At 35.8% G+C, this 16,011-nt stretch overlaps 1 protein-coding gene across 4 annotated transcripts in view; it reads right to left on the reverse strand.

Moving 5' to 3' along the window:
- INPP4A (inositol polyphosphate-4-phosphatase type I A) overlaps positions 1-16,011 on the reverse strand; it is a 96,782-nt gene that overhangs the window by 16,199 nt on the left and 64,572 nt on the right. For 2 of the 4 annotated variants that reach the window (XM_026707573.2, XM_026707571.2), the window contains 7 exons: positions 14,374-14,557; positions 13,108-13,326; positions 11,126-11,264; positions 4,464-4,496; positions 3,914-4,086; positions 2,261-2,384; positions 699-825 (listed from right to left, as the gene is read on the reverse strand). In XM_026707573.2, coding sequence (XP_026563358.2) covers positions 699-825; positions 2,261-2,384; positions 3,914-4,086; positions 4,464-4,496; positions 11,126-11,264; positions 13,108-13,326; positions 14,374-14,557 — 999 coding nt within the window. Of the gene's footprint in view, positions 1-698; positions 826-2,260; positions 2,385-3,913; positions 4,087-4,463; positions 4,497-10,999; positions 11,265-13,107; positions 13,327-14,373; positions 14,558-16,011 lie in introns of all 4 variants that reach the window. The other 2 variants (XM_026707570.2, XM_026707566.2) reach the window with 1 other exon arrangement.

Here is a 16,011-nt window from a genome sequence, read left to right on the forward strand (position 1 = left end):
AAGAGTCTTAGCTAAACAAATCATGTTGCACATGAAACGCACATTGATATAAACAACCTATTAAGTAACGCTTTGCTCATAATGAGTCAATACATTAACTACTACTATATTATAGCTACATGTGCCCAGACAAGGTCAAATCAGGCCAACTTTAAATCTACATGAAAACTCACTTCTTGTCCTCCTTTGATTAATATAATATGAATTTCCTAACTTTTTCTGGTTAGTTAGTAACACAAAACTGGAATGAAAAGGCTAGATCATACTGGCTGGGGAAGTGTAGATCTTATAATTGCTGAAGTTAAGAAATTCTGGACTAGATGTATGTCTGTGTGAGAAGACTACATTTCCTCCTCAGAATACTGAACAAACCACTACTAATAAATAGTACAATAATACACTACTAATAATACACTACTAATAATAGTACAAACCAGTACTAATAAATGTATCTATTCCTTCTACAAATCCTTATCCAAGAGCTTCATTCATAATTTAAAAAATGATAACGTGGCTTGCATTTTATCTTACATAAGTAAAACAGATGGTCAATTTATGCTTACATCTTTACAAGAGTAACACATTGGTATAAACAACCTACTAATGAACACATGTTCGAAAATGTTCCTTATTAGGGAATAAATTTCCCCTTTTTTTCCCTTCCCCAACCATTCTCCATTCCCACTCTAATTTTTTACCGATTTCCTGTAATGACTGGCAGCATATCAGCACATGCACTGGAAGTGGCCTGAGTTACTTTAAATGTTACATTTCTCAAGTCCATTATTCCCACACTCATATCTTCTAGCATAGCCAATTCTTCTCCTAAATGAAAAAATGAAGATAATATTAATATGATTAGAAAATACATGTTTACATTTATTGCCAACTATTATAAAATAGTCTTCTTCAAGACAAATTGAAGCCCCAGTGATCCTGAATAAGTTTATTTTTCTTAAAACAGGAGATAATGTCCAGGGTTTTGTTTTCAATTTCTTAGTTAACTTGTATCTCTAGAATTCCCTAAAGCAGGGGTCCCCAATCCCCAATCCATGGACTGGCACCAAATCACAGCATGCCAGAAGCTGGACCGTGCAAACAAGTGAAGTCCCATCCACGAGATGCAGGCAGCACACGAAACCATGCTCCCTCCTGTCCGCGGAAAAACCTGTCTCCATGGAACCCCAAAGTATCTCTCCAAGCACTAACCAAGTTTGAACTGCTTAGCTTCGGAACCTGGATAAGGATGAGCTATGATGGCTGTTCACACTAATTGCAATACAACAATCCTACAGTGTAACAGGAACTAGCCATGCTTTTGGCTCCAACATCACATCCTCATACTAATAGGAGCCCCCAGTTTCATCAATAGTGAGATGAGTGGCATATACACTTAATAAATAAATAAATACAATAAATCTGCCACTGCATGGATAGAGAACATGGAGGCATTCCTCTCAGACTTGCAGAGATTTGCAGTTCGTGCCATAAGCAGAAATTAAGCCACTGAGAATTGCTTCAGTTATTGAGATCAGCAGCATATAAATTTAATAAATAAATAAATAAATCTAATTCCCATAATCACTTGTAAGTTTGGATTGACATTTCAACTTTAACGTCTCCATTTTGCCAAGGCTTTCAGCTAGAAAGAGTTGCCATTGTTTGAGATAACACAATCCAAATAAAATTAATTTCAACAAATCCAAATATTTAAGTTCACGCCAACATAATGTTTTGTCCGTCCTGCTAAACTACTCTTGTAAAATTGCTCTTCTGTTGCTTGAAGAACTTATCAGTACACACCAAGCTCATTACACAGTTTCTGAATTTGGACCCTGTAATCATTGCAAGCATTTTTGATTTTTAGCTGCACTGGATTCTGTTGACTGATTTAACATTAAATTGTATTTCATGGTTTGATTCTAAGCCTAAAAGGTAAAGGTTCCCCTCCCACATACATGCTAGTCATTTCCGGCTCTAGGGGGCAGTGCTCATCTCCTTTACAAAGCCGGAGAGCCAGCGCTGTCCGAAGACGTCTCCATGGTCATGTGGCCAGCATGACTAAACACCGAAGGCGCACGGAACGCTGTTACCTTCCCACCAAAGCGGTCCCTATTTTTCTACTTAAATTTTTACATGCCTACTTAGAGCCTTTTTGTGTTTGAATAACAAGACCTCCATTATCTACACATATTTCATTAAGTGTAACACTTCAAGGAATTAATAACTCTGCATGCTTTCCCCATGCAATGATCTTTACCGTAAGTACTTAAAAGGCTTTCAAATTGGGCCAGCAGACCAATGGTATACAGCTGCCTCAGGAATCCATTATCATGCAGGCAATTCCTCAGTTTGATAATGAAACCACAGATCAGGGCTGTAAGCTGCATGAAAGAATACAAAAAGAAAATAATTGAAGATACTTGCCAAGGTTTCTCAAGCTTACTCAGCCAATACTAATATGGCAGGTTGCTTCTGAATGGATGAATCTTAAAGGTCATTAGCTTTCCACTAAAACCTGAAGACAGAATTGCAATTGTTTTTCACACGATCAGTTTTATTGCATTTTTTGTTATGTTCATCCATCAGTACCTCTAGTAACTGCTATGGGAGATTCAGAAGTGGGAGATTCAATTCACCTGTGCAACCATTTGAAACTCAGCACAAATACCTACCTAACCTTTGCAGTCAGCATAATTTTATTAAATTATGTTTTAATGGATTTGCAATTGATTGTTAAAAGCTTGTCTGCCTCATACTTAATATTACTGAAAACTGACTGAATACTCTCAGCATTTGGTCAACTTTGTCAAAATTGTAAATGGATATCAGGAAGTAATAGAGTATTCTATGGGTAGAGTATCACCACTCAGCGCTGGTATCCTAAATTAACAACTTCTAAAAGGATAACCCCAAGGTCAAATCTCCAAATGGCCTAGCATCCCTTTAGGTGTATAATTCCCATATGTCCATGCCCTCACTTCAAGTTCTGATTGAAGCAGATTAGAACTCAGTGCCATTATTTTAAAATTTGCTGGTTAGTTCTATATATTTGGTACTAATTAATACTGCATGTAATAATCTTGCACCAAGGCTTCAGAACAGTTTCAAAAGCAGGCCAATATGTGATATCCCAACAATGACCATATTTTTTGGAAACAATAAAAGTGAAATCTGAAAATGGGGCAAATATGAAAGAAGTTTGTAAAGATAAAAAAATGTTTATTTTTATAACTTTGCTTTACAAAGGAAAATGCAATAGCAAAACCAAGAGAAATTGTACAAAGATGCACACTCTAATAAAAACATCTCATATTAAACATTATACGTACATTTATTTTAAAGAGACAATTCAATTGCCATATTTTTCACATGAATATGAAGGATTGTGCATTAAAGGGTACCATTTATATAGTAGAAGTTAAATGAGCAAAAAAAGAGATGGCACAGTGGTTAGAATGCAGTATTGCAGACAAACTCTGGCTACGACTTGGAATTTGATCTTGATCGGCTCGAGGTTGAATCAGCCTTCCATCCTTCTGAGATAGGTAAAATGAGGACCCAGATTGTTGGGGGAAATATACTGATATTGTAAACTGCTCAGAGTATGCTTGTAAAGCACTATGAAGCACTATATATGTCTAAATGCTACTGCTATAGAAGACAAAAGAGGGTTTTTGAAAAAATAAGTCTAAAATACAGCTTTCTTATTATAAAGTTCTGTCCTTTATAATAAAGGACACATGGGTGTTTTAACTACCCCAAATGTTTATCACTGCAGTTATCTGGTTCCAAAATTGCTAAAGTGCTCTAGGTAATCACTATCCCTTTTGGGTATAATCACTGTTTTCAATATTAATCCTCCAAGCACAAATCCCAAAGTCCAAAACATACATTCCATGTTTTTGCTTACAGTTTGGCAAAAGACCACATCCCTCCGGTACTGAAGGCTTAAGCAAAGAGCTATGGTAGGGGCACTGTCCTGCATTAAAAGAAAGACCATTGCTTTCTTTGCTTTGTCACTCATCATGGCCACACAGTCCGTGAGCGTTGTTAGCAGAGGATAAAGAGCCTCACTCCATTCACCTACAGGTCAGAAAAGAGAAGAGAGAACAGAGACAAGCAAGGCACTTCTGTATGTTTATGTATTTGGCTTTTAAGTACAATTTAAAATCTCTTGTAGGCATCTAAGAATCCCAAGACTGCACATATCTCAGTCACAAGACCAAATATGGTCTATCAGCTGTGTTCAAACATGATGATAGATAGACAGATAGTTTAGACTTAGAGAGATCATGAACTCAAGATACTATTATCCAGTTTATTTTGTGAGAAAGGCTCCCCCCACCCCAAAGTCAATGTAGTAGGAAATTTACAATCAGCAAATATGTTAGCATTAAATTAAGAGAATCCCTGAGTTTTTAAAGTACAAATACAATGAATGGAGGGGAAAATATACATACCTGGGTTGGATTCTTCAGGAGTAGGACTGCAATCTGCATAAAAATGGAGGTGTAACATGCATGATTAAGGGGCAGCAACACATTTTAAAGATAAGCAACTGAAATGCTTAGCACAAGCAGTCTCAAATATTTGGAGAGGGGTATCAATTTAGACAGGAATGGGCCATCTATGACTATAGGGATGCACATTTCCTGAAACTTTTCTCAAAAGCCTTCTGCAAAAAAAATCCAAGTAAGAACAATATATCACAAGTGCTCTATAGGAAAAGGCAAAGGAGAAGAAAGGAGAGAATTAGCACAGAGTGGGGAAAAATGGGGGGGTGAGAAAAACAGAAAATAGGCGACTCAACTGATGTTGCTTCTAGCCTTATCCATTGTTTGAATAAGCACATTCATAATTGACATGCACTCTTTCAAGATCCTCTTCTGCTTAAAACACACTACACTGCTAGTAGGTGGACCAAAATCCCTGTGCTACCAATCACTAGGAAAAATACAGATGTATCATATTGGGCCTTATCTCATACACCCTACAGAGTTTGAGCCATCAGCTTCATGGCTTACACTAGAAATCACTAAATAAAATAGCAGAATACCAACTATTTTGGGTGTACCAAATAATCCAAGTATACATCAAAGACATTTTTAAGGTGTGCGCCCGAAATATTTATTGTGTACAGTTCAAAATTTAAAGAATAAATGTGTGCTTGTGAAGAAAACTCATCAGAAACCGAAGATTGAATGCAAAATTTCTCAGAAGTCTTAATTCAGGGGTAAATTCAATTTCATTTCAAATAGCCCTCATTCAGGCTCTGTAACAGTACAACTGACAATCCATCACATCATTTTTCCACCCTTTACGGATGTTTTACATTCTTCTCCAATGTTAAAAAATTGTTTACAACTTTCAGCAAGAAACACATTTATGGAGCTTTATTAATACTATTTAACTTATATATCTGTCTTTAAATTTTTTAATAATAGTTAATCTCACTACACCAAATTTATTGATGGATTAGAAGTATATATCAGCAACTTAAAGAGTTGGCAGGAGGATGGTGAAAGGGAAAATCTGTTAGTTTGATGCAGACAAACTAGAATCTGGGCTTAAAGTGCATTCATAAAAATACTATTATTCTAGTTTCCTCCCTACCTACTTTTAAAATTTCTAAATTTTATAAGTTTAGCATGTTGTCAAATCATAGGTCAATTACATCATTCTAATACTGGCAACTCTAATTTATGAATGTTTCAGTGATTTTTTAATTTATAGTTTGATGAAATATTTGTCTCAAAATGTGGGCAATTAATAGGTCCCAAACTCTGATACAAATAACAGAGGAATTTAAGTCCAGCAGAATTTACTTTCCTATTATATACCATACTTCCCTGACTCCTCTTCTTTACTTTTGAACTATGATTCCATAGGTCTAAAATCAGTTTACGCCAAAAAAATAAAAGCTAATGTTTAAGTGATAATAATCCACCAGAATCAATCCACGAAATATCTTTTCATAGATGGTAATGGATCATAATATACTATACTGGTCCAGTGCAGGTTGGTAAAGAAATGTTTTTTACTTCTGGGTCCAGGGCTGAGTGACTGGCCTAGCCAGCTTCTGTACATAAGGAAGATAGGAACTGGGCCTCCCTACTCCTAGTCCAGCACTTTAGCCATTATATCATTCTATACCATGATAGATAGATAGACAGATGCCCAGATACCTACATATTATACGACAAGGTCCTTGGGGTTATTGTATGGATGGAGAATGGAAGTGAGGATAAGTGCAAATTCAGGCTGGAACTTTATATGATGGAAGAACATTAAGGTCAGCATCTTATTATCTTCTCTCATAAGAGAATATATTTTTTGTTCTGTTTTTAATGAAGTGATTGCATAAAAGTTCGGCTGTCACTTGCTAGAGCAGGAAAACATTCCACAAGTGACACTGCATTATACATTTAGTATTGGAAAATATTGTTCGAAAGCTATGTGAGTTTATGTCTAGTTCCAACTGCTGAATTTAATTTTGTAATTGTATAGCATACCTTCAACTAGAATAAAAATAGTATGGATAAGGCAACATTAAAAAACTTCTATGTTTATTGTTCTGCCGGCATGCTGATTTTTACAATTTCATATTATAAATATTACACCTCTATGCAAATTCACACTTTAAAAAAATTCTACAGGGTTTAAAATACGATTATGCATTCTCTTCCTAATCTTCTCACTGGTGTGTTTTTAAAATAAATACTGCCTACCATGACTTCAGCTGTGTAAATATCAAGTTAAACAATATCCTAGCTTAGCATGTAATGTTACTCTAATATTTTAGTATGTTTAAAATATTTATTGGGGGGAAACTTTCAATTTTTATACACATTAGTATAAATGTGACATTGACTACAACCATTATTTCAATGGTTATCAAACAGGGCAGTGTCAGAAAATATTTGATGTAAAATTATTCCATGACCTAATATGATATTGCTCTAGTTGGGTGGGATTCTTTTTCTAATTACCCATCTGATATATGAGATTCTTCTTAGAAATTGTCTTTATTAACCTGATATCATCAGGTTATGCCTATATTTTGCACAGCTTCACAACAGAATCAGAATGTATATTAAAATTTTAATATAATAGCTATTTGCACATTAATACACTATTCCATAGATAATACATTATTCATTCTTCCATTCTGCTAATGCTTAATAACATATAAAAACTTATAGAATTCTGAACAAACCATACATATCCTGTTCTATAATAATAAATTAAAAGAGGCATCTCAGTTATTTCAAATAATGTCATTTTTCTATTTTGACTAATAATTTATTGTGAAATTACAAACACAAAAACTGTTGTAAGGAAACATAATGAAGAGACAATGTAAGACTATAGGTATTTTAAAAATTATTTCAAAATGGAATACAATATATTCTTGCTCTATATTTTGAAACATATTTATATATTTATATATAATGTTATGTATTATTCATATTCTATAGCCTGCACTAATAGAACATGACCAGCAATTAGGAAAGGTGATTTGCAGATGACCACAACTTTAGAATAATACTAGAGCTTTTGTAATGAACATACAAGTGCTATAAATGGATGAATCTTTAAATGTGTTTAAAATATGATTTAATCAGGTTTCCCAGATAGGTTTGGATGAAAAAGATTAAATACCTCTGAGCAAATTGCATGTTTCAGAGAATCTCTAAGGAAGCAAAAGTTGATACAGCCTCTACCTACCCAGTACAAAATTAGACATGGCATACATCTGCAAATTTAAGTATATATTTAGTTTTTATGTGCATTTGTTTCTCTTTGGATTTTCTCTATTCTCCCTTGCAGTACTCTTGCAGCTCAGCAATATTCTTAAGTCTCCTTGCATATGATATATTTGGAGATCTTCCCATCAATTTTTGAAACATTTTCAAAGTCTGGGAATTTCAGATCAGTATCTTTGATCAGGGATTTTGAATACAATCAGGAGTGGGATTCTACCTGGTCGGACTGGTTCTATAGAACCGATTGTTACGATTCTACGCAGTTCGTAGAACCAGCAAATCGCGCCACTGGCTGGCCCCTCCCCTCCCCGCCCACTCACTCCTTAAGTGGCATGCGTGCCATCCAACTTGCCTGCCTTGTGCCTTTGCCTAATTTTTGTAAGTTCCAATTTTTCCTTTTTTCCCCCCGACCATCAGCTGTTCTGACTATCAGCTGTGATGGGATATTTAAATTAGGTAGAAAGCAGGAAATCGTTGATTTCTTGCTTTCTAGCTGATCTAAAAGCATAGCTGAACCTTCCTTAGGACTGAAGCTTCTATTTTTCAGTGCAAACTTAGGCATTGCATAAAGGTAGATATCTGAGTGAATCTGTGATTCTGTGAGCAACTCAATGTGCCTGTCTGTTTTGCCTGATTTTGGGTAAAAGTTGCTCTTTTTTATAAAAAAAATCAATATTTACATAAATACTTGCAATATTTACATACAAGCCACGCCCACCCAGTCACATGACCATCAAGCCATGCCCAGCCAGCGAGCCACACTTACCCTGTCACATGACTATCAAACCACACCCACAAATTAGGCCACGCCCACAGAACCGATTGTTAAGAAATTTGAACCCACCTCTGAATACAATGATCTGTATTTGCATGATACCTATATCTGAAACTGCTATACATAGCATTGACCTAAAATAGTCTTTCCCAAAGTGGTGCCTTGTAATTATCTTCAATTTCAAGTCCCGTAACACCCAGCAAATAGATCCAAGAACCATGTTTGGTGGGGGAATTTCAGAAGTTTGTCTGCAAATCTCAAGGAAGGCTCACTTAAAAAATCAAATTAATTAAAGAAATACTTAGATGGTAGTTTCCATTCTAGAATGAGTCTTGAGTGAGATTAGAGTTACAACACTCACAAACAAATCCAGGCCTGTGGACTGCAAAAATGTTCCTCTTCCAAATATGAGAAAAACCACATTCATATCCTGTACTGTACATGTCCAAAAAGGCCAAATACCTACAGGACTTGAAATTTGCTTTCCAAGCTCACCTTAAGACAATAATTTTGGCCTCTAACAGGCCTGAAGCTATTATAATTGGAACGAATTGCTTTTCCCACTATGAATTTGTTTGGACTGTGGAGATCTGTAGAATTACTGCAACCAGATTTTTAAATGGTTTCATGTTACCGTGATTTTTTATGATTGATGGCCAGTACATTCTGTGGACAAACCATCCAATGAACAAAACATTTATTTCATCTTTGTATAGATACAGACCCTGCATATTTTGAGTTCTACATGCCCCTAATATGTGTTGCAGGTAGAAGTGTTTTAGAGTGGGGAGAATGAAGGGAAAGCCCTTGGTGGTAGCAGCAGTCAAAAGGAAATAGAAGACAGGAAAGCACAGAAATGTGACAGGAAAAGGTAGACAAATTGATCCTCACAATGGTGAGGAAGGGGTTATATAACAAGGTGTGGGGAGATGGGAAAGGGCAATTGGAGTGGTTGGTTTTGTAATGCTGGTGCTGTCTAAATAGCAGTGGGTGACAAGTGGAAAGAAGGCGCAGGAAGATGGGAGGTCACAGATGAAGCATAGCCAGTTGGAGTCATAAACCATGGTGGGGTTACACAGCTAAATGGAAGTAGGGGAAGGAAGGGGTGATAAGAAAACTGGAGGGACAGGTGTCTAGGCCACATGGAAAGGGTGGGCAGAGAGAAGCAAGGTGCACCAGCCTTGCCATACTTGCTTTTTAAGACTCCTCTGGAGTTTTCTCAGCTCAAACCCTGAATCACCAAGAAGGTCTAGGTTTTTGTTTTTCCAGACTGCAAAGCTCTGCTCCAGAATGGTCTAGCACAATTTACAAGCCACAATGTCTTTGTGAACAGAAAAGATTATTCCTTTCATGCACAATCTATATTTCTATATATGTTTTTATGACTTTTACTTCTTTTATGCTGCTTTGGTCATCTTGCTGAAAAGGCATAGCAATACATACATACATACATACATACATGTTGTATAGCATGAATACCTCTGGTCTCTGAAACATATTGCAACACTAGAGGTCTTCACTTAACCAAGTATTTATTTACTAGATGGCTTGAAACAAACCAGTGTCTTACTTCCATCCGCAATAGAGGGAATGAAATACCAGCCTATCTTTTAGATTCTTTTCTCATAGAAGGCATGCCATATAATATAATCATATGAAAGTATCCTAAAAATATCAACCAATTTGAAATCATCCATTGATTTCTTAATTAGGAGATAGGCTTACTTCTGAAAATATCACTGGGCAATTTTTCTATCTTCAGGTATAAGCAGGGCTCTCAGACATTTTTATAAATACTGAAACTAGAGTTCTTCATCTTTTTAATGTCAAGAATATAAAGAAAATAAATTAAAGCATGGAATGGAACTTGGCAGGAGAAAATATAAATGTCTACAGGCACAGTGGTGCCTACAAGCACCATATTATGTATTTCTGATAAAATAATCTAGCTTCCGTTCCCAAAGATACTTTTTCCAAAAGGCAATTGGATTTTCTTGGGGTTTCTTTCCTTTGAAAACATTTCACTTCTCATCCAAGAAGCTTCTTCAGTTCTGAACTTCTGAATAGAAGAAGTTTCTTGAATGAGAAGTGAAATGTTTTTAAAGAAAGAAAAACTAGAAAAAGCACCTTTGGGACAACCATGATCTGGATAATTAAGAATCCCCATAGACAATCTAACTTCTACTATAGCTTTTTGGAGAGTGATTAGAAACACTCCATATTTAACCATTTTTAGGAAAAGCTTAATCTTTTTAGGAAACGCTCTGAAAATTCAAAATGGAAATATGGCAAAAAGACCATGGTTCTCTCGTTCCTGGGACCTCACTGTTAAATGAATGTTCCTAGTATACCGAGTAATGCTTACAATACATGGATCATGATTAAGGAAGAGCTAAGAAATGCAACAAAGCAGAACAAAATGGCAACAGCAAGAAGCCATGGCTGTCATACGCACTTGTGATTCTGGGAAAATGGCATGCAGAGGATGAAATGGATGAAGATGATGGTGGGGATGATGAAGATGAGATGATTTCATTTAAGGTCTCTGGCTTTATCCAGTATGCACGGGTATCTTGTTTACCTTTCTTGCTAGAACAGCTGACTTCACACAGGAAAACATCTTCACAGCTATCACTTTGTAATCGTTCTTTCTGGAGAAGCTTGTCAACCCTCTGGATAATGCATTCAAGACTTTTATCAACATTCACCCAGACTTTTTCCTGGGAAGGAACAAACAGAAAGAAAGGGATCAATGACATACCGGTGTGCCCAATATAATGAAAAAGCCTAAAGAAAGAAGTATATTGAAATAATATTTTGAAAACACTATTTTCACTACTTTCAATAATTCATAGAAAGCATGTACATAGCTTGAAAGGAAATAAAGAAACATACCAAACATTTCCACCTAATTGGGCAATAGGGCAGTGGTGGGTTTCAAATAATCCCACAACCAGTTCACCAAAAATGGTAGCGTGCGCGTAGCTTCCATGCATATACGCGTGCAAGGCCTCCACATATGTACGGCTTTTGCTTCGCAGCGAGGCTCGACCGAGCAGCCTTTCAGGACCTGCTCCCTTCCATCTTTGGTCTCCAGGGCAGCAGCTGCTTCTCTGCACTGCTGCTCTTGCTGGGAGAGCATCTTGTGAGTAGCTGTGAGCCGCCACTTTGGGTCCTCTAAGTCCCATCTGGAAAGCACTGCAGCACAGAGAAGCAGCAGCCTATTGCTGTTTCTCTCAGGTGGAGTGGGCGGGGACAGCCAGTCGTGTGATTGGTTCTATGAGAGCGCACTTCGTGCAGCGCAGCACTCAAAGACCGCCCTTGGTGTCAGTGCTGGTGAGGGTGTTTTAGCTTAGCTGAGGCACTGCGTTCTGCCGCACGAATCAGCTGAGCCAAAAAAACAAGGGAATTTAGGACAGAAAAGGGCAAGGGTGGAGGCAGGTGGGCGGGGCCAGCCACAGGTGGCATTTGCTGGTTCTCCGAACTACTCAAAATTTGCATTACTGGTTCGTCCAAACTGGCTGAATATCACCTCTGCAATAGGTAACATAATATTATTTCCTTCTAGACAAAACTGCAAAGACTATCAGTTCATTTACTACTTTCCAATTAATAATTGGGAAATCATCACATCTACAAGATACTGTCAGGATTAGACCACAGAAATATTTTATGAGTTGACAAATACCTAGAATAACTCCATAGCAAGATAGGCAGCAAATAAATTTAATGAATAAATAAATTTAGCTGCTCCATTTTTACCGACCACTCAAAAAATAGAATCAGAAGTAGAGAAAAAGAAATGAACATTCAGTATCCGGGTTCACAGATTGCTTTAAATCACCATGTCACTTGTTTATTGCAAGAGTTGCACAACCTTAGCTGTTTGTGCTTCTTAGGTTCAATATATGAACTTGGCTATTTATTTCACAAACTACACTTAAATCAGATAATGATTTAGTATAATCTGTAGAGATTCTGCCGGAATTAATAAACAAAGGGCTCCAGAAGCATCAAAGCACCTTCCAAAAATGATTGCCACAATTGGGTGCATGGATTTTTACCATTTTTTTAAATGGAAACATGACAATTGGGACACAGGCTCTAAAACAGGCTTAACATCATTTATAACTAAAGTGATCATTATCCTTTCTTATAAAGGACAGACCATTATTTGAGAAAACTGTCTTTGGATTTATTTAACAATTATATTCTTGGTTTTGTTCTTGAATTTTCCTTTGCAAAGCAAAATTATAAATCTAAATACTTATTTCTCTTATCCTTGAGAACCTCTTTCAGAGTCTCTCTTCAGATTTGTCCATAATTTATTAAAAGAGAATATGGGCACTGTATTTATAGCACAGAGAAAAAAAGATGCAAAAATGAATTTCACTGTGCATCATTAAGGCCTACCATGCCTGTCTTCATTCAAAATGTTTTAAACATAGTCCCGAACCCACAAAACATGACCAAATACATGGCAGCTTTAATTTTACAAAAAGATAATTGTCTGAATTAAGATTCACTGTAGTATAGGAATGGAATTTTAAAATAACAGCCTACCCACTCTTCTTCATGCCAGTCCACCTGTAGAGAAGAACGGCTATTTCTTCCTGCCCACCTGGCCACCAAAGTATCTTGGTCATTTCTTAGCACCACTTGTTCTCCTTCTGTACATGTTGGAGAAGCCTTTGAAGCTATATAGTCCGGTCTTGCAGCATTGAGGGCATGAATTGAATTTGCCAACAGCTTGCAGTCACAGACAGTGACAAGCTGCCGGGTCTAGAAATGATAAAGATGACACACAATATTTGTAAACTATGTCTATTTTATAACATCATTATTTATTACTGTCCAGTCCAGCACTACTAAAGTACAGTAAACAAACTCAGTAACAAGCCAAATTTTTTTTAAAAAAACAACAGTTTAACATAAGGTACTCTTTTCTTAACAAATCTAGACATGATATGGCTAAGGCACAAAACTTAACAAATAAAAAGGCTATTTTAGGATACTAAAAAATGGCTAAGACATTTTTTAATGTGATTAGTGGTGTGAGTACTGCTGATCAGACAGGCAATCTTTCCATTATAGTGCCAATTGAGAACACAGGTCCCCATAGAATTTATCTTAGAAAAACATATTCTATGATGTTTATTTTATAACTATTTCTATAGCATTTCACTTGGAATTTAATTTCAATTTGCATTCAATGAATTGATTCATACAGCACACTAAGAATAATCTTTCTTAGCTTAATATGTTCTGTAATCCTAGACATTGTGGTATAAAACCGGCATTTGATAATATGTTGTATGGAACCCACCAATTATAGCCTATTTGTTAAAAGAAACTGGATTTAGTGTCATGTGAACGTAGTTATAGTACAGCAGGGAAAAATAACATGATTAGCAGGAAGCAGTCAACACTGAGATGGATACCATTACTTGAGAAAATTATCAGTCAAGTCTAGTCTGCTTTAGCAGCAGGACTTAAAGCAGAATGGGATGTATTAGATAAAGTGTAATAAAATACAATGTATTTTATTGTAAAATAAAATAATGTAATGTATTGTAAAATACAATACTTATATGCTGAGGTCAGAGAGGTTTAGGGCTCATTAAATATATTTAATACCATTAAATATAGACCAAATAAACATAAGTTCTTGTAGTCCTTTCAGAATTCTCAGATTTTGGCAGGCCTACAGAGAAGGAAATTCAAAACCGTGAAATGTTTTGTTATTATTACAATATAAGAATATTGAGGTAATATTAAGTTAGAGAGGGATCTCAATGGTACATAGGGGAGGGTGAACAAATCCCCTACCTTATCTGCCAAAATGGCAAGTGTTCTCTCAAGTCCATTTGATGATTTATCCTTGGCAGCTCTGGAAAGTCTTTCTGCATAGTAACTAACTTGAGTTTTCAGGATATTGATCTGTGCAATAATCTCCTTTGCTCGAATAATATCTTGTGGTATGTATATTATAGATTGGGAATTGGTTGCAGTGCTGACAAGGGGAAAAAAAGAGTAATTTTAGAAAAATAGTGGAAGATATTGGTTTGGGATCTAGTTCTAACTATTGAGCCACCAAGTACAAAGACTGACAATCTATTTATGTTGCAACCATCTTATTCAAATTATCTTGAGATGCACATGATGAAAGCTTTTGAACAAGATGTATTTATCAAACATGCCATGTGATTATTTAGAAGCCACACAAGAAACAGAAAACTGCCAATCAAACATGCAGCAGTAACAGAATTATTCCTGTTAATCGGATTCCTTGCCCAAGTATAATTTATTCATTCAAATGGATAACCAATCCATTTGCCTTCAAAGATTTCCAGATTCAGCTTAGAAAATACTACTGGTATATTATCCTTTCCACAATCATGTAAATTGTTCAAGATGATTGAAGTTTCAGGTAGCTTTGTTTTGAACTTTCTTGCCAATGTCAGAATCTTGCTTAATAAACCCAGATTTGCACTATTTTAGATGACGAGGTAAGCCAAATGTAACTCCAGATGGATTTATAGTAAGGCCTAACTACTTGACTTCCCTTCCCCTTCCGTATATCTGGATTTGTTTTTGTAAACCCAGATATATGGTCTACCATCTATTGTTGTTGGAGAGCCATCAATTTAGTAGTCCACACAATGTTCCTGGAAAGGTAAAAATGGGAGTCTAATTCCTTTCTCTTGGCAGACAGCTTCCTTCCAGTGTCCCACTGCAAATTTCAGATTACCAGTTGCCTGATTCATTCACAGCAAAACAGATTTATTTAACAGAATGTTTTCATTTTGCATAAAACAATGCTTCAGAAACAATGTAACTTTTCAGAATCAGCTTCCAGTGTAAAATTGATGCAGGGAATTGTCCAAAAATGTTTTTGATAGTATGAATCTTGAAACAACATTTCTTCCTTCTAACAAACTTTAAATCTATCTTTGAAAAAAATCTACTTAATACTTTAAAAGCTATTAACCAAAGATTTGTTCAGCTGTCTGGAAAAATACATTTTTAGAGGAAAAGATTTAAACAACTGTAATAAAAAAAAAGGAAAAAAGAGAAAAAGTATGTTTTTTTATTTTTCAGAAGGTCTTCAAAATTATTATAAAATTTTCTTTAAAATGTGATACAGATTGTTTATTTTAAGGACAGGTCTAAAAGCTCAAGCTTTTAAATATTTTTATCAACCGTTACAGCAATATATGCGTCTTATTTGAAAGAGAGACATCATGCAGAATCAATCTATATGCAGTAGCAAACTACATGCAGCATTATTTGTGTTAAACTCATTCTCAAAAAAGAATCAAAGTAAATCTTTTGCTGGAATCAAAGGAAATAATTCGATTAGCTTCTCATGACCATTCTCCCAAATGAACAGCTATCATTCTTCACTGACTTTTCACTGGAAAACAAAATTTAATCCATCTCCCCCCAAAGGTAAAATTTTATTTC

Source organism: Pseudonaja textilis, chromosome 8 (assembly GCF_049901715.1).
Source record: "Pseudonaja textilis isolate UNSWEBS1 chromosome 8, rPseTex1.2, whole genome shotgun sequence".
NCBI lineage: Eukaryota > Metazoa > Chordata > Lepidosauria > Squamata > Elapidae > Pseudonaja > Pseudonaja textilis.